The 26,870-nt window shown below is 44.2% G+C and overlaps 2 protein-coding genes across 7 annotated transcripts in view; one reads left to right on the top strand and one right to left on the bottom strand.

Annotated features, from left to right (window-relative positions):
• Positions 1-14,171, bottom strand: part of CSGALNACT1 (chondroitin sulfate N-acetylgalactosaminyltransferase 1) — a 37,096-nt gene extending 22,925 nt beyond the window's left edge. Inside the window, exons 1-2 of one of the 4 annotated variants that reach the window (XM_080976813.1) lie at positions 13,464-14,171; positions 140-251 (exon numbers count right to left, since the gene is read on the bottom strand). The gene's annotated coding sequence lies outside the window, so the exon portion shown is untranslated. Of the gene's footprint in view, positions 1-139; positions 252-4,749; positions 4,912-13,463 lie in introns of those variants that run through there. The other 3 variants (XM_080976814.1, XM_080976815.1, XM_080976816.1) reach the window with 3 other exon arrangements.
• Positions 14,172-18,925: 4,754 nt separating this feature from the next.
• The window catches only part of INTS10 (integrator complex subunit 10), a 27,551-nt gene continuing 19,606 nt past the window's right edge, over positions 18,926-26,870 (top strand). Inside the window, exons 1-6 of one of the 3 annotated variants that reach the window (XR_013978552.1) lie at positions 18,926-19,121; positions 22,114-22,181; positions 22,904-23,007; positions 23,261-23,400; positions 23,838-23,919; positions 26,254-26,394. Coding sequence is in view for 2 of the 3 variants with exons in the window: in XM_080976715.1 (XP_080832841.1) it covers positions 18,993-19,121; positions 22,114-22,181; positions 22,904-23,007; positions 23,261-23,400; positions 23,838-23,919; positions 26,254-26,394 (664 nt within the window). In the remaining variant the exon portion in view is untranslated. The remainder of the gene's footprint in view (positions 19,122-22,113; positions 22,182-22,903; positions 23,008-23,260; positions 23,401-23,837; positions 23,920-26,253; positions 26,395-26,870) is intronic. The other 2 variants (XM_080976715.1, XM_080976716.1) reach the window with 2 other exon arrangements.

The following is a 26,870-nucleotide window of genomic DNA, read 5'->3' as shown; positions in this document are numbered from 1 at the left end:
TAGCACCTATTTTTTGAATGTTTTACCCAAGTCAAATTAGGTTTTCACAATAAGGATGCTTGAAAGATTTTTTTAATTCCAATGTTCATTTCACAAGGCGGCAAATAATTTACACTGATATCATGGACATGGTCCTTACCTTGTAAAATTCTTATTCTTCATCCCTGGGGCTGCAGGGGGTGAGCATGGCTCAGCAACCTCTGAAAGGCCCAAGTTCCTTGGCACATCCAGTTAAAAAATCAGGTGGTGCCCTAAAAGACCAATATCACAGATTACATACCCAGCCTATTACTATACTCTGCATCTTCATACCAGGAGGTCCATTCTATGTGATGCAGGAATCAGCCCACCCTCTGGAATTCGTTCCCATAACTTATCAGATAAGTTCTGTCTCTATTCTCTTTGGTGCCTGTTGAAGACCTCCTTTTTTCAGCAAGCCTTTCAAGTGGAGATTCTTACCTCAGCCTGTATCTCTTTGGATTTGCAATTGTTTTATTGCTGAGTGTTTTGGGATGGAAAGCCAAGACATTTCCTTATATTGATGATGATGATGATTATAATTTTATTATTTACACCCCGTGCATCTGGCTGGGTTTCCCCAGCCACTCTGGGCAGCTTACAGAATATATAAAACATAATAAAGCATCAAACATTAAAAACTTTCCGGTATAGGGCTGCCTTCAGATGTCTTCTAAAAGTCAGATAGTTGTTTATTTCCTTGACATCTGAAGGGAGGGTGTTCCACAGGGAGGGCACCACTACCGAGAAGGCCATAGTTCACAGTTAATGCGTATGTTACTTTGAACCACCAGTGGGCACTGTTCATCTAGCAACCCAGACAGCACTTGTTTGTAAGCCTCTATGTCAAGTTAACTAACTACACCCTAAAGAGCTGAGCCTTGTTGCTGCTCTCTCCAGACAAGATGTCTGCTATTGCCCTCCCTTCTGTCTCCACTCACCACTCATCCTAGAAATAGTTCCTGCATGCATAAAGCCTTTGAACTCCAGAAACTGTAAGTGCTTGTTCCAATCTAGTTCACCCAAGCTGCAAGGTCTGCTAACAGTTTCATGGGATGCCATTCATATAGCAGATGACCCTCTTCCTGAGCCTAAAAACCACTGCCAGCCAGCGTAAGCTTGGCATACAGCGCCTTCATATGTTCATCCCTCCATGTCTGTTAGCACTTATAAATGCACTGTGTGGATGTTGACGGGAAAATCTGTTTGAGTCGTTCTTGCAGTATTACATCATCTTTACTTCATATTCCTTATGGCTATTTATATTCGTTTGAACACCCATTTTTAAGCATATGTCATTTGCTTGGCCCTGAGGACTGCCTATGGTTGGAATGCATTGGGCATTCTTAATCAAAAGACAAGCTACTGAGTTTTAGCACCAGGCTGAGGCCTGCCTCTCCCTCCATTCTTCCCGTATCAGTGTCAACAGCTTAACACCTTTCCCCTCTTTTAGGCATTTCCCAAATGCCTATACCCTCCAGTTTCCCAATTGCAAGTGGCTTCTGACAGATAGCTATTCATCGAAGTAGGTCCACAAGGCGTATGAAATGCAGCTGTGTCCCTGCACTTCATTTTGCACAATTACGCCTTTGACAGCAGTGATAGAAGCCGTGAAAGGATTAGTTGTGTGCTAACAGTATAAACTAAAATTACACCTTACCAATTTAGATGAATACTCCTGTTTATTTCTTAAAGCAGCAGCAACCTTCAAGACTTTGGTCAGAGAGCTCTTCAAACAGCAACTGTCAAAAAGTTCTCAAGAGCAATACTTTCTTAAATATACAGGCCCTTATTCAGAGATCCTTCCCTACCGCACCAGTCCCCCCCCCCCCCAGTTTTGGAACTTATTTTGGGGGGGATATTCAAGGAAAGCTCAGGGGACATTCAATGGCAGGGGTGTTGCTAGATTCTTAAAAGGTCCATGGCATAAATTTGCATGCAATTTCCATATGCTAATTTGTTTTCTTGTAACTACACATTTAGGCCTTTGAGCGATTTAAGGTGGGAACACAACAAAGTAAAAGTACTGCAAATAAAGAATCCATCCCTAACGATTACACAGGCCCCAGGATACTGTGTATAGCTTTTCTCAGTTGAGTTGCATCTTTTTCCATAATAAACCCCGTTATCTCATGTGTTATTTATTGTCTAAATTTCCAGAGGGGTAGCCAGAGTTAGCTGGTTGGAACAAAAACAGCAAAGAGTCTTATGACCCCTAAAAGGCAAAACTTTGATGTTATCATTCAAAGGCATTTCACAAAATTCAGTGTTATGGGCTATTCATTCTCATATAAGACAATCCTGTTTTTCCTGTTTGTTTAGGAGGTGGGAATATAAGTCAAAGGACACTAAAGAGGCAAATAGTTGAAATTCTACCTGCTTTGTAAATCTTTGGTAGTTAGATAGTACAGTTACTTAAATTTGCATGGATCTGTTTGGTTCTCTTTGGTTAGGAGGTGGTAGTATGGCTGAGATTGTACCTCGTGGGGAAAGAAATCTAACCCATGGTTTGTTGAATGCTCATTATCCTTCACAGCACTTTAATAATAAGTTGTCTGTAGCTCTGTCCTTTGTCTCCTAAGTTGATCTCTTCACTAATAACGGTGAAGAGATAGTTCAAAGTAGTAGACATGGGCAGTTTTAGTAAATTATGCTAGTTCATTTTGGGGAGCAGAACAGGTTATTATTAATTATTATCATCATCATCATCATCATCATCATCATCATTACTACATTTTGTATACTGCCCTTCACCTCTAGATCTCTGGGTGGTTCACAACAGCCTCCCCTGCATATATGAAGCTGGTAATTGGAAGAAATATGTATTTACTGCCTGTTAGCATAAGAGCTAATGTGGTATAATAGTTGAAATGTTGGACTTCCACAACATTCAACTCCCTGATCAGCCATGATGTTTGCTGGATGACCTGGCTTGTGTGACAAGATAAGCTAAACTATGGTTTACAAGGATTGTGCCAGTGTGCCAGCTCCCAGAGAGGAGTCTTGATGGCACACTAAGCCAAAGATTGGCCTGACACAGTATAAAGGTAAAGGGACCCCTGACCATTAGGTCCAGTTGTGGCCAACTCTGGGGTTGCAGCGCTAATCTCACTTTATTGGCCGAGGGAGCCGGCATACAGCTTCCGGGTCATGTGGCCAGCATGACTAAGCTGCTTCTGGCGAACCAGAGCAGCGCACGGAAACGCCGTTTACCCTCCCGACGGAGTGGTACCTATTTATCTACTTGCACTTTGATGTGCTTTCGACTGCTAGGTTGGCAGGAGCTCACCCCTTTGCGGGGATTTGAACAGCTGACCTTCTGATTGGCAAATCCTAGGCTCTGCGGTTTAACCCACAGCGCCACCCGCGTCCCTAACACAGTGTACATGGGAGCAAAAAAGACCAGGGAGCAGGACCGGCCCATCCATGAGGCAAGGTGAGGCGACTGCCTCAGGCGGTAGGATCCACAGGGGCAGCAGTTTCAGCCTCCAAGGAATGCATCATCATCTGACAGGGTTTCAAGGGCTACAGAACATTCCTTTGAGGCCAGATCTGCTCCCTTCTTGGCACTCCCCCCCCCCAAAGCTGCCTTTCCATGGCCTCTTGGCAAATAGGAGGCACTGCTCCCCCCCCCCCGCCGCCTGACAACCGTTGATTCCCACTTCAACCATTGGCTAAGGTAGATTTTCTCCTGTCTCTGCAATCCCGCAGGTTTTTGCAGTCCTGCTAAGCCATAGTTTGGCTTACTGGCATCTCATCTGCAAACCAGATCATTATATTGCAGCCTTATCTTAAACCAGATCACTATATTGCAGCCTTATCTTATTCAAACAGCTGTTAACAAGGATAACATTGTGGGGTTGGGGTAGGAGGGAAGAGGCTGTGCCCATGGCCTTGAGGCAGTTGGAGAAAGTGTTGGATCAGAAAGTACTGGAAAAATAACATCTACTATAACATCCGAGCAGAAAGTTCCCAGTACGTCGGTAATTTTGCATTGCGGAAATTTAAACAGTGTTGTTCTACTCCTGGATAATTAGGAATCTCAGCTGTCACGGTACAGTGGTACCTCAGGTTACATACACTTCAGGTTACATACGCTTCAGGTTACACACTTCGCTAACCCAGAAATAGTGCTTCAGGTTAAGAACTTTGCTTCAGGATAAGAACAGAAATCGGGCTGTGGCGGCAGCAAGAGGCCCCATTATCTAAAGTGGTACTTCAGGTTAAGAACACTTTCAGGTTAAGAACGGACCTCCGGAACGAATTAAGTACTTAACCTGAGGTACTACTGTATATATTGGAAGCTCTGTTGCACAACGTCTGTCTCCATGTGCATATATAGGACATAAACTTGTGTCCCACGACTATATCCCTCTACTTGAAAGTAAGATACCTGGAAATCAATAGGACTTTCTTCCAGGTAAATAGGTACCGTGTAAATTGTTCATTTTACATTGCCCAGTAACATGCTCTCGATTTAAACTCTAGGAAGCTTTGCTAAACAGCTTAACACTGCATATTATTATTTTGCATAGATAGCGTCATCTGTATACATGAATGGAATGGCAAAGAAGAGATGGGTCTCTGTCCCAAAGACCTTACAATCACAAAGTCGGGGGTGACAGGAAAAGGAGAGGAGGAAAAGGAGAGGTCCGAGCAAAGGCGAGTGTTGCTTTTCGTTTAGTCCAAATAACACATGCTACCAGTCAGAGAGAGAAGAGAGTAACTTACAGGAAAGGTTATTCTGTCCGCCTTAATCTTTCTTTGCAGGGTCCTTCAGCAAAAGGAATTCTCAGCAGGCAGTTTTGCATTTCTTCTAATGTCCAAAGGCAGGGGGAATTCTGAGTGCTGAGGGACTCTGCCTCCTCCCACTGGCCATTACATCATTCTACTCCTTTAGGTAACTTCCAGGACTACCACCACCATCCCACCTCCTCCCCCTATTTATATTACAGCATTTCACATTATGCTTTCTGAATGAAATGACTTTTTCATTGAGGTTGCATGAACGCAGCATGCTAGATTTGCATTCAGCATAATGGATCAAGTTTCCTTTCCCAGACATGAGATCACAACTGAAGACTTTCCCAGTCACTCCTTAGTATTTTCTGCTGCTAACTTAATTCCACTTCCATTAAGGCGATTGGGCTGTAACTTTATCAAGGCGACCCTTCCGAGACAGGAAGCTTTTGGTGATGAGAATCTGCCACAGTGTTTATTACAGATGTTTAAAGGAAACCCACAGCTTCTGGGTTCTGCTTTAATGGGAAAGCAACAAATGAGGAAGCAAAGGTTGATATAATTTCAATCAATCAGACTTAAAGGACCCAGTATATATAGTTAATTAACAAGTTTTGTGACCAGGCTGCATTTTTATCCAAATACGAACTGAAGAGTGCGCAAGCCTGGACAAAAGCTTCCATCAAAAGGTATAAACAGAGCTTCAGTTGCATCCAGAATAAACCTCTGTGCATTTTCCAGCAGACTTTGTAGAGTACTACTACAGCAGACATTGCTATTGTAGCTAATAAATAACCATTGATAGAGTTATCGCCTTCAATGGTCTTCCTAATTGCTTTAAAAAAGTATGCCAGTACACACCACCACATCTTGAGAGCATCTCAAAGCTCATCACCACCATCCCTAAAACCATCTGCTTTGCTTTCAGGCATCTGCTTTGCTTTCAGGATGGTCTTTGCAGACCATCCCAGACAAAACTCTTCAGTTCTGTGACCCTGGGCCATATCAGATGTGAAAGTAGAGGCAATTCCAGTTCTCTATTTCACTGTGGTAAGTTTGTACAAACAAGGCACTTACTTACACTGGCCTGTTGGAATAAGAAGCCAGTCGAGTGTTCCTGGACTTCCTTGGTGACATTCCAGATCTTCCGTAATAAGCGTTTTTAATTACTTGAGTTGGCACTTAGCCTGGTGCAAAAGTAATTTCTATGCTGAAGCAAATATACATAATTCAGTGTTAGAAGTTTGTTGTGTTGGTCGTAGACATGATGGCAACCACCTGTTTGGAGCACTGAGAGGAAACATAAGCAGAGCTCTGGTGGAGCAGGTGACTCTCCCTGCCACTGTTGAAACGAAACCGCCTCCTCTGAAGCTGCTATTTGCATTTAAAGGGAAGCGACTTGGTTTTGCATGTCTGTAATGATGTTTGGGCACTGATATGGGATCCTCACTGATATGGCACTGATATGAGGAGGAATTAAAGAACCTTTTATTGAGGGTGAAAGAGGAGAGCGCAAAATATGGTCTGAAACTCAACATCAAAAAAATGAAGATTGTGGCCACTGGGCCCATCACCTCCTGGCAAATAGAAGGGGAAGAAATGGAGGCAGTGAGAGATTTTACTTTCTTGGGTTCCATGATCACTGCAGATGGTGACAGCAGTCACAAAATTAAAAGACGCCTGCTTCTTGGGAGAAAAGCAATGACAAACCTAGACAGCATCTTAAAAAGCAGAGACATCACCTTACTGACAAAGGTCCATATAGTTAAAGCTATGGTTTTCCCAGTAGTGATGTTGGGAAGTGAGAGCTAGACCATAAAGAAGGCTGGTCGCCGAAGAATTGGCGCTTTTGAATTATGGTGCTGGAGGAGACTCTTGAGAGTCCCATGGACTGCAAGAAGATCAAACCTATCCATTCTGAAGGAAATCAGCCCTGAGTGCTCACTGGAAGGACAGATCCTGAAGCTGAGGCTCCAATAATACTTTGGCCACCTCATGAGAAGAGAAGACTCCCTGGAAAAGACCCTGATGTTGGGAAAGATGGAGGGCACAAGGAGAAGGGGACGACAGAGGACAAGATGGTTGGATAGTGTTCTCGCAGCTACCACCATGAGTTTGACCAAACTGCGGGAGGCAGTGGAAGACAGGAGTGCCTGGCGCGCTCTGGTCCAGGGGGTGACGAAGAGTCGGACACGACTAAACGACTAAACAACAACAACATGGGATCCTCAGTAATCCAGGAAAGCCAGTGCTTGTGAGCCCAGGCAGGGCTGGCCCATCCATGAGGCAAGATGAGGCAACCGTCTCAGGCGGCAGGATCCACTAGGGCAGCAGATCCCGATGCCAATATTTATTAGCTCTTGTTCCTGATGTAGATCTTCCCTCACCCCTCCTACCCTGACGCACAGGGGGCTGCCATTTTGAGGTCTGCCTCAGGTGTCAGAATGTCTCAGGATGGCCCTGGGCCCAAGAGAGTAAACATACCTTGCATTCCAAATGCATTATTTGTTTGGCGCCTGTGTGCCCCTTCACTCAGACCCCAGTCCTGCACTTTAATACATGATTGTACATACAGTCATACAACCTCGGGTTACAGATGCTTCCAGTTGCATTTTTTCGGGTTACGGATGCGCTGAAACCCGGAAGTACTGGAGCGGGCTACTTCTGGGTTTCGGCGGTCGCACATGCGCAGAAGCGCTAAATCGCGCTTTACACATGCGCAGAAGTGCTGAATCGCAACCCGCACGTGCGCAGACGTGCCGCTGCAGGTTGTGAATGTTGCGGGTTGTGAACGTGCATCTCGCACGGATCACATTCGCAACCCGAGCGTCCACTGTGCTGGATTTGAAAGACACAGGTCTGTTGCCATCATCTGAACTTGTGTCACCAGTCTGGCAGGTTTTGCATGTTGGCTGCAACTCAAGACGTGCATTTGGCAACATTTTCCGATTTAGTTTAGTTAGCCCTGCTGCGAAGCAAACATTCGTGTTATCCTTCACTTCAGTATCCCCAGGCTTCGTACAACACACATGTCAATCAGCACACCAGTCTCTTAAAGTAATACAGTCGTACCTCGGGTTAGGTACTTAATTCGTTCCGCAGGTCCGTTCTTAACCTGAAACTGTTCTTAACCTGAAGCACCACTTTAGCTAATGGGGCCTCCTGCTGCTGCCGCACCGCCGGAGCCCGATTTCTGTTCTCATCCTGAAGCAAAGTTCTTAACCTGAGGTACTATTTCTGGGTTAGTGGAGTCTGTAACCTGAAGCGTCTGTAACCCGAGGTACCACTGTAATAGAAATTACAAAAACAACAAAACCCAGACTCTTGCAGTATCTTAAAGACTAAATACAGTGGTACCTCGGGTTACATACGCTTCAGGTTACATACGCTTCAGGTTACACACTCCGCTAACCCAGAAATAGTGCTTCAGGTTAAGAACTTTGCTTCAGGATAAGAACAGAAATCGGGCTCCGGCGGCGCGGCAGCAGCAGGAGGCCCCATTATCTAAAGTGGTGCTTCAAGTTAAGAACAGTTTCAGGTTAAGAACGGACCTCCGGAACGAATTAAGTACTTAACCCGAGGTACCACTGTAAATGCATATGCTGCATCAGACTGGCATAGCTACTCCCCCTTCTCTCTCTCTCTCTTTTTAGGGTTTCCTAAACTTGGGTCTCCAGCTGGTTTTGGACTACAATTCCCATCATCCCTGACCACTGGTTCTGCTAGCTAGGGATGATGGGAGTTGTAGTCCAACAACAGCTGGTGACTCAAGTTTGGGAAAGCCTGATATATCACTTCCTTCAAGTTTGAATCATGAGTACCTCACCTTAAAGACAAACAAATTTATGACAGAAGAAGCTTTTGTGGGCTAGAGAGATCACTAAATCAGATGCACGAAATGCAAGAAAAAATAAAATTAAAACCGCCTGCTTTGGTTGCCAATATATCTCCTGATTAAAAAATCCTGTGTTTTTATGTTACTTTCAAACTTCTACACTGCGCTTTCTTTTGAGAAATTAAGTCACCTTCAAAACATACCATTCTCTTTGTCCTTATAAATACTGCTATGCGCTCCAGGCTTTGGGGATATGGCAGACTGCCACGGTGAAAGTAAATATATTTGGTATGGGAACTTGGCAGCCAAGAGCCCATTTCTAAAATATTCCTTCCCTTGCACAGGGTCTAGTATGGCCTTTTTATGCTTCAGAGTTTCCAGGTCTCCGAGATTTTGGTGGTCTGGTGAGCGCAGAAGTTAAAATCTTAGGGTGGCGAGTCAGAGGGTGTGCTTTTTGCTCTGCTCCTATCCCTAGCTTGTCCATCAGACTCCACTTTTATCTCAAGGTCTGAATCTCAGGAGTCCTGGCAACTCGGTGGCATACAATATTTTACTATCTCATATTGTTTCCTGATGCTAACTGGCAAAAATACAGCACATCAGATGCCTCCAGTAATCTGGATGCTGGAAGATTGATGGAAAGGTGACCATGAATCCCTGTCCAGGAATAGCTGTCATAACACTTTAAATAGACATGGCTTCCCCCAAAGTACCCTGGGAACTGTAGTTTGTTAATGGTGCTGAAGAGTTTTAGGAGACCCTTTTTACCCTCACCAAGTTACAGTTCCCAGACTTCCCTGGGAAGATGGGTTGGTGGTTAAACCACTCTTGAGAACTGTAGCTTTCTGAAGGGAATAGGGGTCTCTCAGCACATTTAACGAACTACAGTGCTCAGGATTCTTTGAGGGGAAGTCACACCTGTTTAAAATGGCATATAAAGGTAAAAGGTAAAGGGACTCCTGACCATTTGGTCTAGTTGTGGCCGACTCTGGGATTGCGGTGCTCATCTCGCTTTATTGGCCGAGGGAGCTGGCGTACAGCTTCTGGGTCATGCGGCCAGCATGACTAAGCCGCTTCTGGCGAACCAGAGCAGCGCACGGAAACGCCGTTTACCTTCCCGCCGGAGCGGTACCTATTTATCTACTTGCACTTTGTGCTTTTGAACTGCTAGGTTGGCAGGAGCAGGGACCGAGCAACGGGAGCTCATCCCGTCGTGGGGATTTGAACCGCCAACCTTCTGATCGGCAAGTCCTAGGCTCTGTGGTTTAACCCACAGCGCCACCCACGTCCCATAAAGGTAAAGGGACCCCTGACCATTAGGTCCAGTCGTGACCAACTCTGGGATATACTGTACTGCTTTAAATGTAAGGTGCAGATGGGCACTTAGGGTATTAGTGGCTGGTCCTACAAACTAACCTACAAGCTTTAGCAAGCCCCAGATTGCCTGAAGCCAATTGGATCAAGCATTTTCTCTGGGGTCATGTTCCGGTAAATGTTTGCGGTTATCCTAGGGAACTGAAGCAATCTTTGAAACACAGGTAATTACGCTGCAAAGACAGCAGCAAGTTGGAGGGGGGGATTGCCCCCCCCCAATTTGCCTATAACAGACGCCGGAGGTCATGAAAGAGGTCTCCCCCTCGACCTCTTTACCTCTTCTAGGAACAATTTGTGCAACCAGGTATGAGAACAACCTGATAAGATACAGGTAAGACTGCCTCTTTTCTACTTAAATGGGAAAACAACCACGAGTAATAAAAATGGGATTTTCAGACTGGGATTTTTGACAAGCGATAATACTTTAGAGGTGCATCTCATGCTAGTTTAAGGATTGCAGCATCATGCCATGGTGGATAAATATATGTATGGGTTTTTTGTTTTGTTTAATTCAGAACGCTTAACACTGAAACTGTATTTGTTTTCTTGTTTGGATAGTGTAGTTTCTCTTTAAAAAACTAGTTACAATTTAATAATGAATAATAATAATAATAATAATAATAATAATAATAATAAATTTATTACTTATACCCTGCCCATCCCCTGCCAGTCTGGGAGGCTCCCTAAAGGTAAAGGTAAAGGGACCCCTGACCATTAGGTCCAGTCGTGGCCGACTCTGGGCGCTCAACTTACTTTATTGGCCGAGGGAGCCGGTGCACAGCTTCCGGGTCATGTGGCTAGCAGGACTAAGCTGCTTCTGGCGAACCAGAGCAGCGCACGGAAACGCCATTTACCTTCCCGCCAGAGCAGTACCTATTTATCTACTTGCACTTTGAGGTGCTTTCGAACTGCTAGGTTGGCAGGAGCAGGGACCGAGCAACAGGAGCTCACCCCGTCGTGGGGATTCGAACCGCTGCACCTTCTGATCAGCAAGTCCTAAGCTCTGTGGTTTAACCCACAGCGCCACCCGCGTCCCAACATCCTACCTAGCAACCTAAAATTTACTTCCAGGACAAAGATTGCTTCCATGATTAACACTACTAGAAAAGCCAGATACTCCTGCTCCATCTAATTTTCTTTATATATTGTACTGTCATTTTTCTCTGACAGCATGTAACAAACTATGATTGAATTACAGCAATAAGTGCAGTCAACTGATTGAAGATAGATGGGTTGGGGAGATAATACAGCCGTTTATTACCTTTGAGGGGCATGTGCTTTAAATGTACGCTGTGTGTGCCTTAATATCCGGTTAATAATATGGGAAGCTGCCATGTTTCCACACTAATTTTTTAGGTAAAAACAACATAGAGTACTCTTGCTCTTTTGGGGTGAGATTGAATCACATTCTGGGAAATTCAGGTTACAGGATTAAGTTGATTTGGTTCTCTTGTACAATAAACCCACTTCTCCCCCCCCCCCCAACTGGACTTTTTGCTGTAAGGAAGGTGGCAGCAAAACGCGCTGGAAAGTATGGGAAAACAATTGCTTGGCACAGAAATCAAAATGAATGTTCAATAAATAGCAGTTGTTGTCTAACCTCCCTGAAAACTTTGTGCAAATAAATCAGGATAATTGATCAATAAGCAGGAGTCCGTTCCAAACCAAAGCATTCCAAAACCGAGGCGTGCTTTCCCATAGAAAGTAGTGCAAAATGGATTAATCCATTCCAGACTTTTTAAAACAACCCCTAAAACAGCAATTTAACATGATTTTTACTATCCAATGAGACCACTGATCCATAAAATGAAAGCAATAAACAATGTACTGCAGTCACACAATGAATCTGTCAGTAGCTGAACTGGGTTCCACACAGTCACAAAAACAAAACAAAAAAGCCGCAAAAACGAAAATAAAAAATAGATAGCAAAAACAGACAGACCTCAGCATAACACTCAAATTGGAAGCGTAACACTCAAAATGGAGCATGTTCGGCTTCTGAAAAAAGTTCGCAAACCGGAAAACTTACTTCTGGGTTTGCAATCTTTGGGTTCCAAGTTGTTTGAGTACTAAGGCGTTTGAGAACCAAGATACCACTGTATTGCTTTTTGGAGTGGCACAGCTTTGGGGTTTGGGTTTCATATAGATTGCACTAGAGCACTGCAACACCACACAGAAGCCTCGCTTACCAGAGTCTTGGGAAGATCACATAAGATGCCCCTTGGATTCAGCCGTCTGAGGCAGCTTCCTCAGTCTGCCTCTTGAATGGGCCAGCCCTTGTTTAACTGATAGGGGACTTCAAGATGTCATTTGGTCTACACTAGTCTTCAAAAGCCATGGTTTGGCTTAGCTTTACATCCCAAACCGGACTTGAAGTTAATTCCCCCAGGCAAACTGTGAGTGGCAATCTCACAGAGCGAATTAAACAGGGGCAACCAGTTTCAGACCTAAAGTTAAACAAAATCATGGCTTGGTTTACTTCACAGCAGTGGGATGGGAGGAGAAGATTGGAGGGTCTTCTCTCCTGGAGCCCTGAGTCATTATATTTGCAAATCTCTATTCTGCAAGAAATAACCAGGGCTGGCCCAAGACATTTTGGCTCCTGAGGTGAACCGCAAAATGGCACCTCCCTCCTTGCCAGGGGAGAAGGACTGAGTGAAGATTTACACTGGGAACAAGTGGGGATTGGGATCTGGTGCCTCTGTGGATCCTGTCACCTGAGGCAGTTCCCTCATCACCCATGAGGCTAGCCCTGGTAATAACTACAGTGGTACCTCAGGTTAAGTACTTAATTCATTCCAGAGGTCCGTTCTTAACCTGAAACTGTTCTTAACCTGAAGCACCACTTTAGCTAATGGGGCCTCCTGCTGCTGCCGTGCCGCCAGAGCATGATTTCTGTTCTCATCCTGAAGCAAAGTTCTTAACCTGAAGCACTATTTCTGGGTTAGCGGAGTCTGTAACCTGAAGTGTATGTAACCTGAGGTACCACTGTATTCAATAAGAAATGCATAAGGTCTGCTTGGAAACAAAGTAAGTTCATACACTACTGGAAAATCCCATAAGGTGCAATGCTTAACATTATGCTTGTCTATCTTCTTTGACATCCTAAATTTGCTAACTCATACACAAAATCCATTTGCCACTGCCATGCTGAAGGAGATCTGACTTCTCAACAGATTATTTTTTTAAAGCAATTTCATATAATTTCATTGTTATAATTGATAAATATCTGGGGTTATAGCATTGTTATAATTGATAAATATCTGGGGTTGTCCTAAACGCACAATCTTGATAGGGACTAAGCCTTATTAAACACTCAAGTTTGCTGCAAGTAGGATGTTGAAATCCATAGTGTTGGGGTTTTCCCCCATGCATTTAATTTTAATTGGCTTGCAGAAATGGCAACTAACAACATTGTAAATGCAGCCCAGTTGTGAACAGTCATGTCTTTTCAAGATATGCTTTCTAATATGAGAGAAGAGAACAAGGAACTTACCTCTGTCAGAGAATAGAGAAAGGAGTATTTTCTTAGTCTGCTTTTCCTTTAAAAAGTGCACTGCTGTTTTGATCAATTAAAAAAATTTAAAAAGCCAAAGCATTTCAGATAAATGTCTACCGTACCATGCAAATGCAGGTTACAAGGAAATTACTAGACAGATAAGGAATTCAAAAGTATACATCTTCCAAAACTGACTGTCCTAAAATTCTGTGTTACTTAAAAAATTGTAAGCAAGTATCCTACATGTACTTTTCCATACTGCTGGGTGTTGCTGTCTTCCGTGAGGTGCAAGACATAACTTTGTTCCAACTTTCAAAATGAGGATAATTTATTATCTTGCATAAGACACACTGGAGATCACGGAAGACTTCTTTAAAATGCAAAGATTTTTTTAAAAAAACCCACACTTAAGGCTCACCAGCTTTTTAATTCCTGAGCATTGCTAACTTGCCAGCGAGTTGTGAACACTGCTTGCTAGGGCAGCGCTTGACTGTCAGATGGTCAGGAGTTCAGCCGCAGATCTGCAATGAGAGCCTTGTGTTCCTTTCCAGTTTCCTGACAGAAAACAGGAAGGTGAGTGTGTGTTGGGAGGCGAGGAAGAGAACCCAGCCTCATGGAATGAACTGGTCAAGAAGATATCCTCACATAAACTTGCATCTGAAAAGAAAAAAATTCACAAACCCAAATTGTCCAGGCAGGTTTAAGAGGAAATGGGGGCAGGGGGTGGACACACACACACACACACACACACACACACACACGAGAGAACAGTTTTCTGTTGCGTCAAAGAGCCTAGTGTGCAAATCGGAACAGGGAATGGAGTTGTTAAACTGGCCAGCCCTGGCTGAAGACAGCTTTTCAATATGCTCTTGGCATAGTCTGTTTTCCGCTGGCTGGAGGCTGGCTTTGCTCTCTCCCCTGCTCCCTCCCCCTTATCCTTTAAAAAAACAACAACAACAACAGATGATCTCTGTAGAATTCCCACATGGACACTACTTGCTAGATGAACAATTGTCTGAGATATAGGAAGGCAGGTCCCCTCCACTCAGGAAACTGAAGAGGGGAAATGCAGATCATACTTCCTGGCAGATTAAGAATTCCACAGACACGCCATAATATCAGGCTGAGATTGAATCCTGATAAGACAGAGGCAGTTTCTGGCCTCCGTCTCTGCAATGATCCTGCAAAAATCTGGTACATCATCACCATGCTACAGATGTGGAGGGCTGATGAGAAATTGCCTCGGGCCACCTGCGTTCTCTTGCACTAACATTTCATGAAAATAGGGACTTATTTAAGGTGTTGGCTGAGGTCAGTGAGAGTTACAAATCCAAAATATCTGGGAAGCGCTGGAATGGAGGAGGGCAGCACGACGCTCTTATTAGTACTCCGGGCCAGTTCAAGACATTTTGCTACCTGAGGCGAAGGACAAGGTGGTGCCCTCTCCTAAGCCACATCTGAAACCAACCAGACCGGTACTTGCTCACTCCAATACTCATGAAAGGATAGGGTCTTCTACTGGAGGGCAGAAGGCTAGCATAGAGGGAACAGGACAGACCGCATGGCACTCATAGCGCTGTCCACAACCTGCCCTTCAGCATCTGCTGCCTGAGGCAGGTGCCTCATCGAAGGGCTGGCCCTGTTAGTACTGACAGTACGAACTGTTCTACATTGGAACAGCCTCCCTCAGGGGGTTGTCTACTCTCCTTCCTAGGAGCTTTTGAAGCTGAGGCTCCAGTACTTTGGCCACCTCATGAGAAGAGAAGACTCCCTGGAAAAGACCCTGATGTTGGGAAAGATGGAGGGCACAAGGAGAAGGGGACGACAGAGGACAAGATGGTTGGATAGTGTTCTCGAAGCTACCAGCATGAGTTTGACCAAACTACGGGAGGCAGTGGAAGACAGGAGTGCCTGGCGTGCTCTGGTCCATGGGGTCACAAAGAGCCTTCCAGCTCTAAGATTCTCGGATTCTTTGTTGCAGTTGAGGGTCCTGCCACTTAAACCTCTGAGCTTTAGATTACTTGTATTATTTAATAATCACCTTAAGATAAAGGTAAAGGTACCCCTGAGAGTTGTCCAGTCATGGATGACTCTGGCGTTGCTCATCTTGCTTTACCGGCCAAGGGAGCCAATGTTTGTCCACACACAGCTTCCAGTTCATGTGGCCAGAATGACTAAGCTGCTTCTGACAAACCAGAGTAGTGCACGGAAATGCTGTTTACCTTCCCGCTAGAGTGGTACCTATTTATCTACTTGCACTTTGACGTGCTTTCAAACTGCTAAGCTGGCAGAAGCTGGGACTGAGCAACGGGAGCTCACCCCATTGCAGGGATTCAAACCGCCGACCTTCTGATCAACAAGTCCTAGGCTCAGTGGTTTAGACCACAGCGCCACCTGCTTTAGGAATCCCTAAAAGAGAGATTGAGAGGTCTTTAACTGCCTTTGAGAAACTTAAAAAAAAGTACTATGTTTGATAAATCTGGCTTTATGCAGAGATAAATGTCATCCTGAGTCATTAGGGCGAAACTGGCTAAACACATGCACGCACATGCTTACAGACCTGAGACAGACAGAAAGATCCACAATATCATTCTTACAGAGCACAGGCAGGAGAAGAAACAAATAGGTGGAAGCACTTCCCCCCACAGCTGACACAAACAAGTTTCCACTGTGATGACTGGGCTAAGGTTATGGCTGGGTGCACAGTCCAAAGAGGGAGTCTAAAGAAGAAGCAATCTTTTATACGATGGTGATACTTAACATCTGCAGACACAGAATATGCAAAGGCTCATATAACAGATTCCTCCATTAGCATTAAATGCTCCCCGCCCCTAATCTCTTGTTTTAAAAGACAAAGAAAGGCAAGTATGATAAGCTAATTGGAAATGTCACCTGTTTGGATCTTCCATAGAGAGACCAAGAATATTTCTTGCTGAAAAACAGCTCAAGGCTGCAAATCTGATGGTTGAGCTGGAAATCTCATGCATCTTCATTAACAGCACTCGCCAGAAACAAATGCATAAGGGATAAAGAGAGCAAGTCACAATAAACAATGCTGCTGTAAGCACAAATAGCTTGGCCAGCCATAATATGCTCAGGTTCTTTTAGAGTGCTGAATTGAATTAACTAACTTCAGTAGATAATATTTTGTAGTACACCCTCCTTCCATCTTTATAGAAGGTTGTTTTGAACTGTTTTTAGACATTTTAATTGTATTCCTATTGAAATGTTTTCCTGGGCTCCTTTTGGGAAAGGTGCAGGGTTATAAATTAAGAAATTAATTGTTCTTATTACTGATTAAAAACTGCAGCTGCATAGAAACTTGTCAACATGAATGGATAGCGGTTATGAAATGAATGAGAGTAAATAAGCAGAAGCTTCAGCCAGACAAGATGGAAGTGCTATTAGCTGGGTGTTTTACTGGTCTAGATGGAGCTGTGTTCTGTGGTCTGGATGGAGTTGCACCAGAGGTAGTTTCCCCACGCTGAGCACCAAGCAGCCTCATAGACAGGCTGGCCCTGTTTCTTGCTATCCACAGCAATTGCAGCCTGAAGGTCTTTGGATCATTGATATGGAGAGACTGTTGGGACGCGGGTGGCGCTGTGGGTTAAACCACAGAGCCTAGGACTTGCCAATCAGAAGGTTGCGGTTCAAATCACCGCAACGGTGTCAACTCCCGTTGCTCGGTCCCTGCTCCTGCCAACCTAGCAGTTCAAAAGCACGTCAGAGTGCAAGTAGATAAATAGGTACCACTCCGGCGGGAAGGTAAACGGCGTTTCCGTGTGCTGCTCTGGTTCGCCAGAAGCGGCTTAGTCATGCTGGCCACATGACCCGGAAGCTGTACGCTGGCTCTCTCGGCCAATAAAGCGAGATGAGCGCTGCAACCCCAGAGTCAGCCACGACTGGACCTAATGGTCAGGGGTCCCTTTATCTTTACTATGGAGAGACTGAGTGCATGAACACAGTATCATTTACTCCAACTCCAGGGTGCTCCCACTGCTAGTATTTGAAGTAGATTACATTCTTTCCCAGAAGAAAAGCAGAGTGAACATTCAATGGACAAGTTGCCTGGAAGTGACCATAGTAAAACTCATGCAACTGAATCCTATGCTTGAGAAGAAAGTTCCAATGAGGTCAAGGAAGTGTAGATTGCACCCTCTATTTTTAACATAGGGCCAATCCACACTTGCTGGTAAACGCCTGACCTAAACAAACAAAACACACACACACACACACACACACACACACACACTTACTTTAAAGAGAAGCCATTTTGTTCCCCTCCCTCAGTTGAATGTGTGGATTCTACATCTTACTGAAATGTGGGCGAGTCATGATTTTGGAGAGGCAATGTGAATGTGGGGTGTGTGTTATTATTTTGTTATTATGTTTTTCATTTTTGTACTTTTATACTGTGAACGGCTCTGTGATCCTCGGATGAAGGGTGGTATAACAACAACAACTAGTGCTTTATTGCAGAAGTTTATTGCACTGCAAATTTGGATTTGCACTGCCCCCCCCCCCAAGAAACCCTCCACCACAAAATCCATCTCAGGGCTCAGTACAGGTTAAACTTCTTAAATTGTGCCCCCCACTGGACAAGATATAACACTCCAACTGAGTTGCATGCAGCTGCTTTTACATTCTCCAAAGCATCTCTTAAATAATAATAATAATAATAATAATAATAATAATAATAATAATAATAATTTATTATTTATACCCCATCCATCTGGCTGGGTTTCCCCAGCCACTCTGGGCGGCTTCCAACCAAATATTACAAACACAATACAACATTAAACAGGGCTGCCTTCAGGTGTCTTCTAAAAGTCAGACAGTTGTTTATTTCCTTGACATCTGGTGGGAGTGAGTTCCACAGGGCAGGCGCCACCACCGAGAAGGCCCTCTGCCTGGTTCCCTGTGACCTTACTTCTTGCAGTGAGGGAACCGCCAGAAGGCCCTGGGCACTGGACCACTTACTGACAGCACCAGAGCCTTGACAGTGGATTCATAGCTGTCAACTTTTCCCTTTTCTTGCGAGGAATCCTATTCAGAATAAGGGAATTTCCCTTAAAAAAAAGGGAAACGTTGACGGCTATGAACGGATTGCAGACATGGGCGTTTCAACAGAGGCTGGATGGCTACCAGGGATGCTGCAGTGATTTCATTTCCTCCTTCAGTCTTTGGGATGGAACACGATGCAGCCGCCCCTGCCCAGCTATGCTAAAAGCTTTTTAAATTTCCCCGTTGCTTCCTATGGGCAGCAGTCACTTGTAGGGTGGGTGGAAAGGGGTCAGAAAGCAACCCGGAAGTCCTGCCTCAAGAAAATTGTATTGTCAGTCTACTACTTTCATAAGTCTATGATGACACTAGAAACACATGGGTGGCGGTGGTGGGAAACCATGGTAACTGCGGCGCAGGCGCAAAACGCCTCCTCTACGTCACCGGCCCTAGAAAGATGGCGTCGCGAGGCCCGTCTGCGCATGTGCGGGTCGTGAGGGAGCGCGACTCCCGGCAACGGCCAAGATGTCGGCGCAGGGGGACTGCGAGTTCCTGGTGAAGCGGGCGCGGGAGCTGGTCCAGGGGGACCTGTGGGCGGCCAAGGCCTGGCTTATCACCGCGCGGAGCCTCTACCCCGCCGACTTCAACATCCAGGTCGGTGAGGGGGCGCCAGGCTCCGTGCGGCCTTCCCTTAACGGCTACTTTTTCCCGTGCGCTGCCCCACAATGCTTTGCGCGCCCCAAGCCTCGCTCCCTTCTCTCGCTGCTGTTCCGCGGGCTCAGCACCATAGAGATACGAACGCTTAGCACAGCGCGGTTCCTTTACTTATTTGGGGACAGCGCTTCCGACTTACCATGTTTTCTTTTCCCTATTTTTTATTTTATTTTTGCCTGCTTGTTTAAAGAGCTTCAAAGATGGGAAAGCTGCTCTTCGGAGGCTCTGGAGAAATCTAGGCTTCTGCCATGCGAGTCGTTGGGTAGCAAGAGCGCCCACCCTCAATAGCAGAAGCCAAGGCTTTCCTGCATTACTGAGGATCCCATGTTGTTGTTGTTTAGTCGTTTAGTCGTGTCTGACTCTTCGTGACCCCCTGGACCAGAGCACGCCAGGCACTTCTGTCTTCCACTGCCTCCCGCAGTTTGGTCAAACTCATGTTAGCAGCTTCGAGAACACTGTCCAACCATCTCGTCCTCTGTCGTCCCCTTCTCCTTGTGCCCTCCATCTTTCCCAACATCACGGTCTTTTCCAGGGAGTCTTCTCTTCTCCTGAGGTGGCCAAAGTCTTGGAGCCTCAGCTTCAGGATCTGTCCTTCCAGTGAGCACTCAGGGCTGATTTCCTTAAGAATGGATAGGTTTGATCTTCTTGCAGTCCATGGGACTCTCCAGAGTCTCCTCCAGCACCAGAATTCAAAAGCATCAATTCTTCGGCGATCAGCCTTCTTTATGGTCCAGCTCTCACTTCCATACATCACTACTGGGAAAACCATGGCTTTAACTATACGGACCTTTGTTGGCAAGGTGATGTCTCTACTTTTTAAGATGCTGTCTCGGTTTGTCATTGCTTTTCTCCCAAGAAGCAGGCTTCTTTTAATTTCGTGGCTGCTGTCACCATCTACAGTGATCATGGAGCCCAAGAAAGGAAAGTAAAATCTCTCACTGCCTCCATTTCTTCCCCTTCTATTTGCCACCCTCAATAGCAGAAGCCAATAGCAGTTATCGTGCCTGGAGGTGGTTGGAGGATGGATGGCGGCTAACGGATTGAGGTTGAATCCTGACAAGACAGAAATACTGTTTTCGGGTGACAGGGGGCAGGCAGGTGTGGGGGACTCCCTGGTCCTGAATGGGGCAACTGTGCCCCTGAAGGACCAGGTGTGCAACCTGGGAGTCATTCTGGACTCACAGCTGTCCATGGAGGCGCAGGTCAATTCTGTGTCCAGACTGGCTGTCTACCAGCTCCACCTGGTACGCAGGCTGAGACCCAACCTGCCCGTGGACTGTCTCGCCAGAGTGGTGCATGCTCTGGTTATCTCCCGCTTGGACTACTGCAATGCGCTCTATGTGGGGCTACCTTTGAAGGTGACCCGGAAACTACAACTAATCCAGAATGCGGCAGCTAGACTGGTGACTGGGAGTGGCCGCTGAGACCATATAACACCAGTCTTGAAAGACCTACACTGGCTCCCAGTATGTTTCCGAGCACAATTCAAAGTGTTGGTGTTGACCTTCAAAGCCCTAAATGGCCACGACCCAGTATACCTGAAGGAGCGTCTCCACCCCCATCGTTCTGCCCGGACACTGAGGTCCAGCGCCGAGGGCCTTCTGGCGGTTCCCTCATTGCGAGAAGCAAAGCTACAGGGAACCAGGCAGAGGGCCTTCTCGCTAGTGGCACCCGCCCTGTGGAACACAGATGTCAAAGAGATAAACAACTACCTGACATTCAGAAGACATCTTAAGGCAGCCCTGTTCAGGGAAGTTTTTAATGTGTGGCACCTTAGTGTATTTTTGGTCTTTGTGGAAGCCGCCCAGAGTGGCTGGGGAAACCCAGCCAGATGGGCAGGATACAAATAATAAATTATTATTATTATTATTATTAATAATAATAATAATAATAATAATTGAATTTGTTCACTGATTTATTTTGCCCTGGGCAGCCCAGAGTGGCTCACAACCAAGCAACCTCCCCCCCTCCCCCGACACATAGATACCTTAAAACCATGGGTTGGGGAAGAAGTACATTAGAATAATAATTTAATAATAATAATTTATTATTTGTACCCTGCCCATCTGGCTGGGTTTCCCCAGACACTCTGGGCAGCTTCCAACAAAGATTAAAAATACATTAAAAAATACATTAGAAACACCCCAGGCTCTTCTAAAAGGCCATAGATTGTTTTAACTAGCCAAAGGGCTGTCTTTGTTTTAAGGCTTTCATCAGGTAAAGGTTTTTGATGGATTGGAATGCTTGTTCGCTTCTTTATGTTTTCGTTGATCCTAATATACTAGCATTACCAGATTTTTTTTTCAATGAATCCGGGGACACTTTTCAACTTCCTACTAAATAGATGGATTTTGTCAGGGGACTGATTTGTAAATCTGGGAATGTCTGGTAACCTTATTAAATATACCCCTCTGCAAAAGTGTAGGAAGTAGTACAGTACTATAATAGGATATACAGATACCTCAAGTGAACTCATTTGTTTATGTTCTAGTGCCCATTGCTCTAAATTGCCTGAAAGTATCACACTGCAATGTTGAGAACAGGCAGCGGTGTAAACATGTTCCAAACAAAACACACTTCACATTTTGGTAAAGATAGATTTAGATGCAATACTCCCATCAACTTACGTTTCAACCCCTACTCTCCAATCTCTACATTAAATTACTCTCTACTCTACATTAAATGCACAGGCTCTTTGCTTTCATAGCTCTCAGAGTTCTAAATGGAGATCCCAAACAAATAGGAAAAGGGTTTTTTCTGCCTGTGTCTCTGCCTGCCTTTTAAAAAACACATGTGTGTGTGAGAGAGAGTGCATGTCCTTGGATGTTTCTGCCCTCCTCATTTTTTACTGTGGTAAGGTAGAAAGATGTGATATTGAGAAGTTTGATGGAAGGTGTTCTGTATGGCTCATCTTCTGCCCTTGTTTTTTCAGTATGAGATGTACACTATTGAACGGAATGCAGAACGTACAGCATCAGCAGGCAGATTGCTATATGACATGTAAGATGCTTTCCATTTTTTCCCCCTAATTTTCTGTAAACCACTCTACTTAAAATTGTACTGCTTTATGGCAGTGTTTCTCAAAGCTGGGTCTCCAGCTGTTGTTGGACTACAACTCCCATCAATCCCTGACCACTGGTCCTGCTAGCTAGGGATGGTGGGAATTGTAGTCCAACAGCATCTGGGGAGCCAAGTTTGAGAATCACCAGTTATAAGGCATGATAGGAAAAGTTACAGAAAATAAACAACCTCAGTTGGGGGTTGATAAAATTATGTATGGTGTGACAGAAGTGGATAGATTTTCTTAATCTATACTGGAACTTGTGGTCACCCAGTGAAACTGATCGGGATGGACAAAAAAGAGTACTTGTTCAAATGGAATCTGCTGCCCCAGGATGTGGCAGTAAGTATAAAAAGTTTAGATATAGTCATAGAAGTCCATAGGTCTATAGCTACAGTAGCTAAAAAGAACCTCTAGCTTCAAAGCTAGTGTACCACATTTGAGGGCAAATAGTTATGCAGGGATATTACCCTGCGTTTGGTCTTCCTGGAAGCATTTAGCTGGCAATTGTTAGATTCAGAAAAGAGGAGACCTGCTTTAGTTCCTAGAAGAAACAAGAAACACTTTCATTTTAAGTAGTGTGGCTTTCCTAGTAAAAATTTTGTTCTTGAATGATTACAAATATAAATAATTCCAAACTTTTTTCAATTCTTTATTTCAGGTTTGTTAATTTCCCAGACCAACCAGTGGTGTGGCGGGAGATTAGTGTCATTACAGCAGCCTTAAGGAACGATTCGCAGGACAAGCAAACTCAGTTTTTAAGAGGTATGCCTTTCTTCCACTGAATCCCTTGCAAAACAGTTGACTTGATGATGATCAGTGCTGCAATGTATCTGAAGGCTTTTGAGGAACGTTCCTCCAGTAGCTTTTCTCCAATTTCTCCCAGCCAACAAATTACTTGGCTTCTAGGAAAGAGTCTTGCAGTGGTCTCCACTCAAACCTTTTTTTATTATTTTAAATTCTCTCTTCTTAGCCATATCCCAGGTTGTTTGCTTCATTGCCATCTTCCCTCCTACAGGTTTATTTGAAACCCTTCCAGGTCGAGTTCAGTGTGAAATGTTACTGAAAGCCACAGAGCAGTGCTTTAATACGTTGGAACGGGCAGAAATGTTGCTTCTGCTTTTGCGACGTTTCCCTGAGACTGTGGTTCAACATGGGGTAAGAGAGTGGTGTTTCTTCATATTTCAAATACTTTTTTGTTCTTGTTCATTCTCATGCTTGACTGCAGATTGGTAGAAATAAAAAAAGTGGCAGGACATTTTTGGGGGACTGTGTGATCTTTGTGCTACAACTCCATGCTAAAATTAATCAGAATAGCAAAGCAGTCAGTGGGTGTAGAAGAACAACTTTTGCCAATGCTAATTTAAGATGCTCAGAAATACAAAACATGTTGATTTATGAATATTTAGAGTTTTAAAACCCTCCACTTTCTCAGCTTTGTATTGCTGCTAATAAAATACAGTAGTGCAGGTGTAAACTGTAAATTGTTCAGGAAGAGGTAAGGCAGGAAGCAATTACTTTTCATTGTTCAATATGGTTCTGGGGAACAAAATCTTGAACTAATAGATTTTAAATTTTATTTTAACTTTACAAAGGTGGGCCTTGGGGAAACATTATTAGACGCAGAAAATATTGAAGACCAAGAATCACCTGTCAATTGTTTTAGAAAATTATTTGGTAAGTAAAATAGTACTTAAATGACAGGACTTGACGCTATTTTTAATAAATGGATATTTTTACTGTCTTGCTCATCATAACCCATGTATAGTAAGAATAAAAAACTGGATAAATCCTTGAGAGATTATCCTTGTTGGGAAAAAACTTCCAGCTTTATTGCTGTTTATCTGACTCCACCTGACTTGCGTTACTCTTTTTGCAATATTAAATGTGCAAGTGAGACTAAAATTACGAGGGGGTTATTAATTACGAGGGGGTTTGTTCCTGAATAACAAACCTCTGTAGAGATACCAGATTTCTGAATTAGAACGTTTTAGCAGCTGCACAGGACAAGAAACCTGAGAAAGTGAGGAATAAGAAGAACAAAGGACTGATTACGACACGGAAAGAACAATGGGAGGAGTGGTAAAGATCAAGGAAATTAAAGGCCTCTGTTAGATTGGACGTTTGAAGTTAAATATTATTAAAATTAATAAATTAAAAGAAAACCGGCAAGATGGAATTGGGGAGAAATTTGGCCATGACTTGAGACCTACAGGCTGATAACATATAGACTGATGGACATGGGGAATTCAAACCGGGGAAGGGGGGGGGAGATTTGGAATCCAAAGGCTGTGTAATCATCTTTTGAATCTTTTTATATCTTTTATTTTCTATTTCTTTATATAACTTACGTATGTCATTTTATTTTGATTGGACGTGTTTAAAAAAGGGAATTCGTGGAAGGAACTGGGGTGGATCTTGGGGAAAATCTTTTTTCTTTTCTTGTTAATGATGTGGGACGGTGGTAAGATTTGTACAATTCAATTTGGATAGTGGGTTAAACAAATTAAGCTTCAAATTGGGAGTGAGAGCTTGTAGAACCAAATTAATGAAAAGGGAATACAATTGGGAGGGGGAGGGGGGGAGTCCCAGAAAGTAGGTAATGAAAGTAAGGTTTCAAGTATCTTTTTTTTCTTTTTCTTTTTCTTTGTATTTCTATATTTCTGGAAACTTTAATAAATATGAGATATAAAAAATAAAAATAAAATTACGAGGGGGTTATGTCCTGGGGATAGTGCAATACAGCCAAAATCCCATATAATCAAAACACATTGGGTGCAATGTCGGGTGGGATTGCCAAAGTCTTTTTTTCTGGGCGCCTGCCAAGTGCATAAAGTTGAATGCTCACAAGTTTAATGTTGTGAGCGACCTGTATAATAGAAAAGTTGTATTCTGGTTCATACTGTGGCTCTGAGATCCAATATTCAATAAAAGGGGACCTATCTACAGTAGGCCTGCAACTGTCCCTCGCTGCCCCACAGACTGGCAGAAACATTATTTCTTGGGGATGGGGAGAAACTACAGCATTGCAATTGTAAGGGATTTTCTGGAGTTTGAAAATGCACCAAGAGGTAATAGCTCCTCTCAAAAGTCAGGCCTATCAAATCTGTCAAACCTCCACTGTTGATTTAGATTCCGTAAAGGTAAAGGGACCCCTGACCATTAGGTCCAGTCGTGACCGACTCTGGGGTTGCGGCGTTCATCTTGCTTTATTGACCGAGGGAGCCGGCGTACAGCTTCCGGGTCATGTGGCCAGCAGGACTAAGCCGAGCAGTGCACGGAAACGCCGTTTACCTTCCCGCCGGAGTGGTATCTATTTATCTACTTGCACTTTGACATGCTTTCGAACTGCTAGGTTGGCAGGAGCGGGGACCGAGCAACGGGAACTCACCCCGTCGGAGGGATTCAAACCGCCGACGTTCTGATCGGCAAGTCCTAGGCTCTGTGGTTTAACCCACAGCGCCACCCGCGTCCCTTAGATTCCATAGAGGTGTTAATAATGTAATAGGTTTAATTGCATGGCAGAACCTTATATAAAGTACTTCAGTAGAGTTTCTTCTGGTGTAGGGATGGGGAACTGTTGCCTCCTCCCATGGGGGGGGGCGTATTTCATTGATTTATTAGGGGGATGACTTTTTTGAATGGCTTTCAGTGGAGTGCTTACCACGGTAGTAGTTTTCATCTCTAAAATAAAAACAACTAGGGAGAAATGTTTATTTGCTGGACTGCTGCCCCCATCATGCTTGACCACTGGCCATGCTGGCTGAAATTGATGGAAGTTGTGAAGTTCAGCGATATTTGGAGAGCCACAGGTTCCCCATACTGCTTTTAGAAGATGACATGTATCTTTGAAATCTAGTGCCTAATTTAATAAGCTATTGGTCCAACCTGTTGTTAACAGGGCCTTGTTTTAGAGGAGTCTCAGAGCAGCTTGTCACTCACTTTGCTTGGTTAAATTGCATTGTCAGGACAACTGGAAATCCTAAAATACTGTTTTTGGATCCTTTTTAGTCTGTGATGTCCTTCCCCTAATAATTAACAATCCTGATGTGCGTCTTCCGGCCAACCTGTTATACAAGTATCTGAATAAAGCAGCAGAGTTTTATATTAATTATGTGACGAGATCTGCGCAGACTGAAAATCAATACCAAGGTAAAAGCACTGGAGCCAAATGCACTAGCAAACTAAGGAATGGAGATTACCACATGTCAAAACAGTATGTGGGATTTTGTGAGGGAGTGGGGGGGGGGTTGGACTGTGAATTGCTGCGGAGCTCATCTGTGTCTGGCTGTAGAGGTCTCTATTTCCTCCCCACACCTTCCCCAAAATATTAAAGAAGGCTGAGCTAATTGACTTGAAGGTAGCTTGGTTTAAGACCAAAAAAATGCCATGGGTTCCATTTCTAGAATATTTGTTCGAGTCAGATTTTGCTTGTATTTTAGGATTTTACTTTTGAATAGATGCCATGGGAAATTTTAACTACCACCTGCTTTGTTAGAACCACAGTCCATGATTCTAACAATAAGAAAAGTTTCTAACATTCTTGTAAGTACTTGTCACCTAATCCTACACAAACGGCTAATACCAGACTTTGTGCAGTCCAGCAGTGCAGCAGCAGATGACCACAT

Source organism: Podarcis pityusensis, assembly GCF_964106645.2.
Source record: "Podarcis pityusensis genome assembly, chromosome: 13".
NCBI lineage: Eukaryota > Metazoa > Chordata > Lepidosauria > Squamata > Lacertidae > Podarcis > Podarcis pityusensis.
The sequence above is the reverse complement of the archived record's forward strand: the minus strand, read 5'-3'. Positions and strand labels throughout refer to the sequence as shown.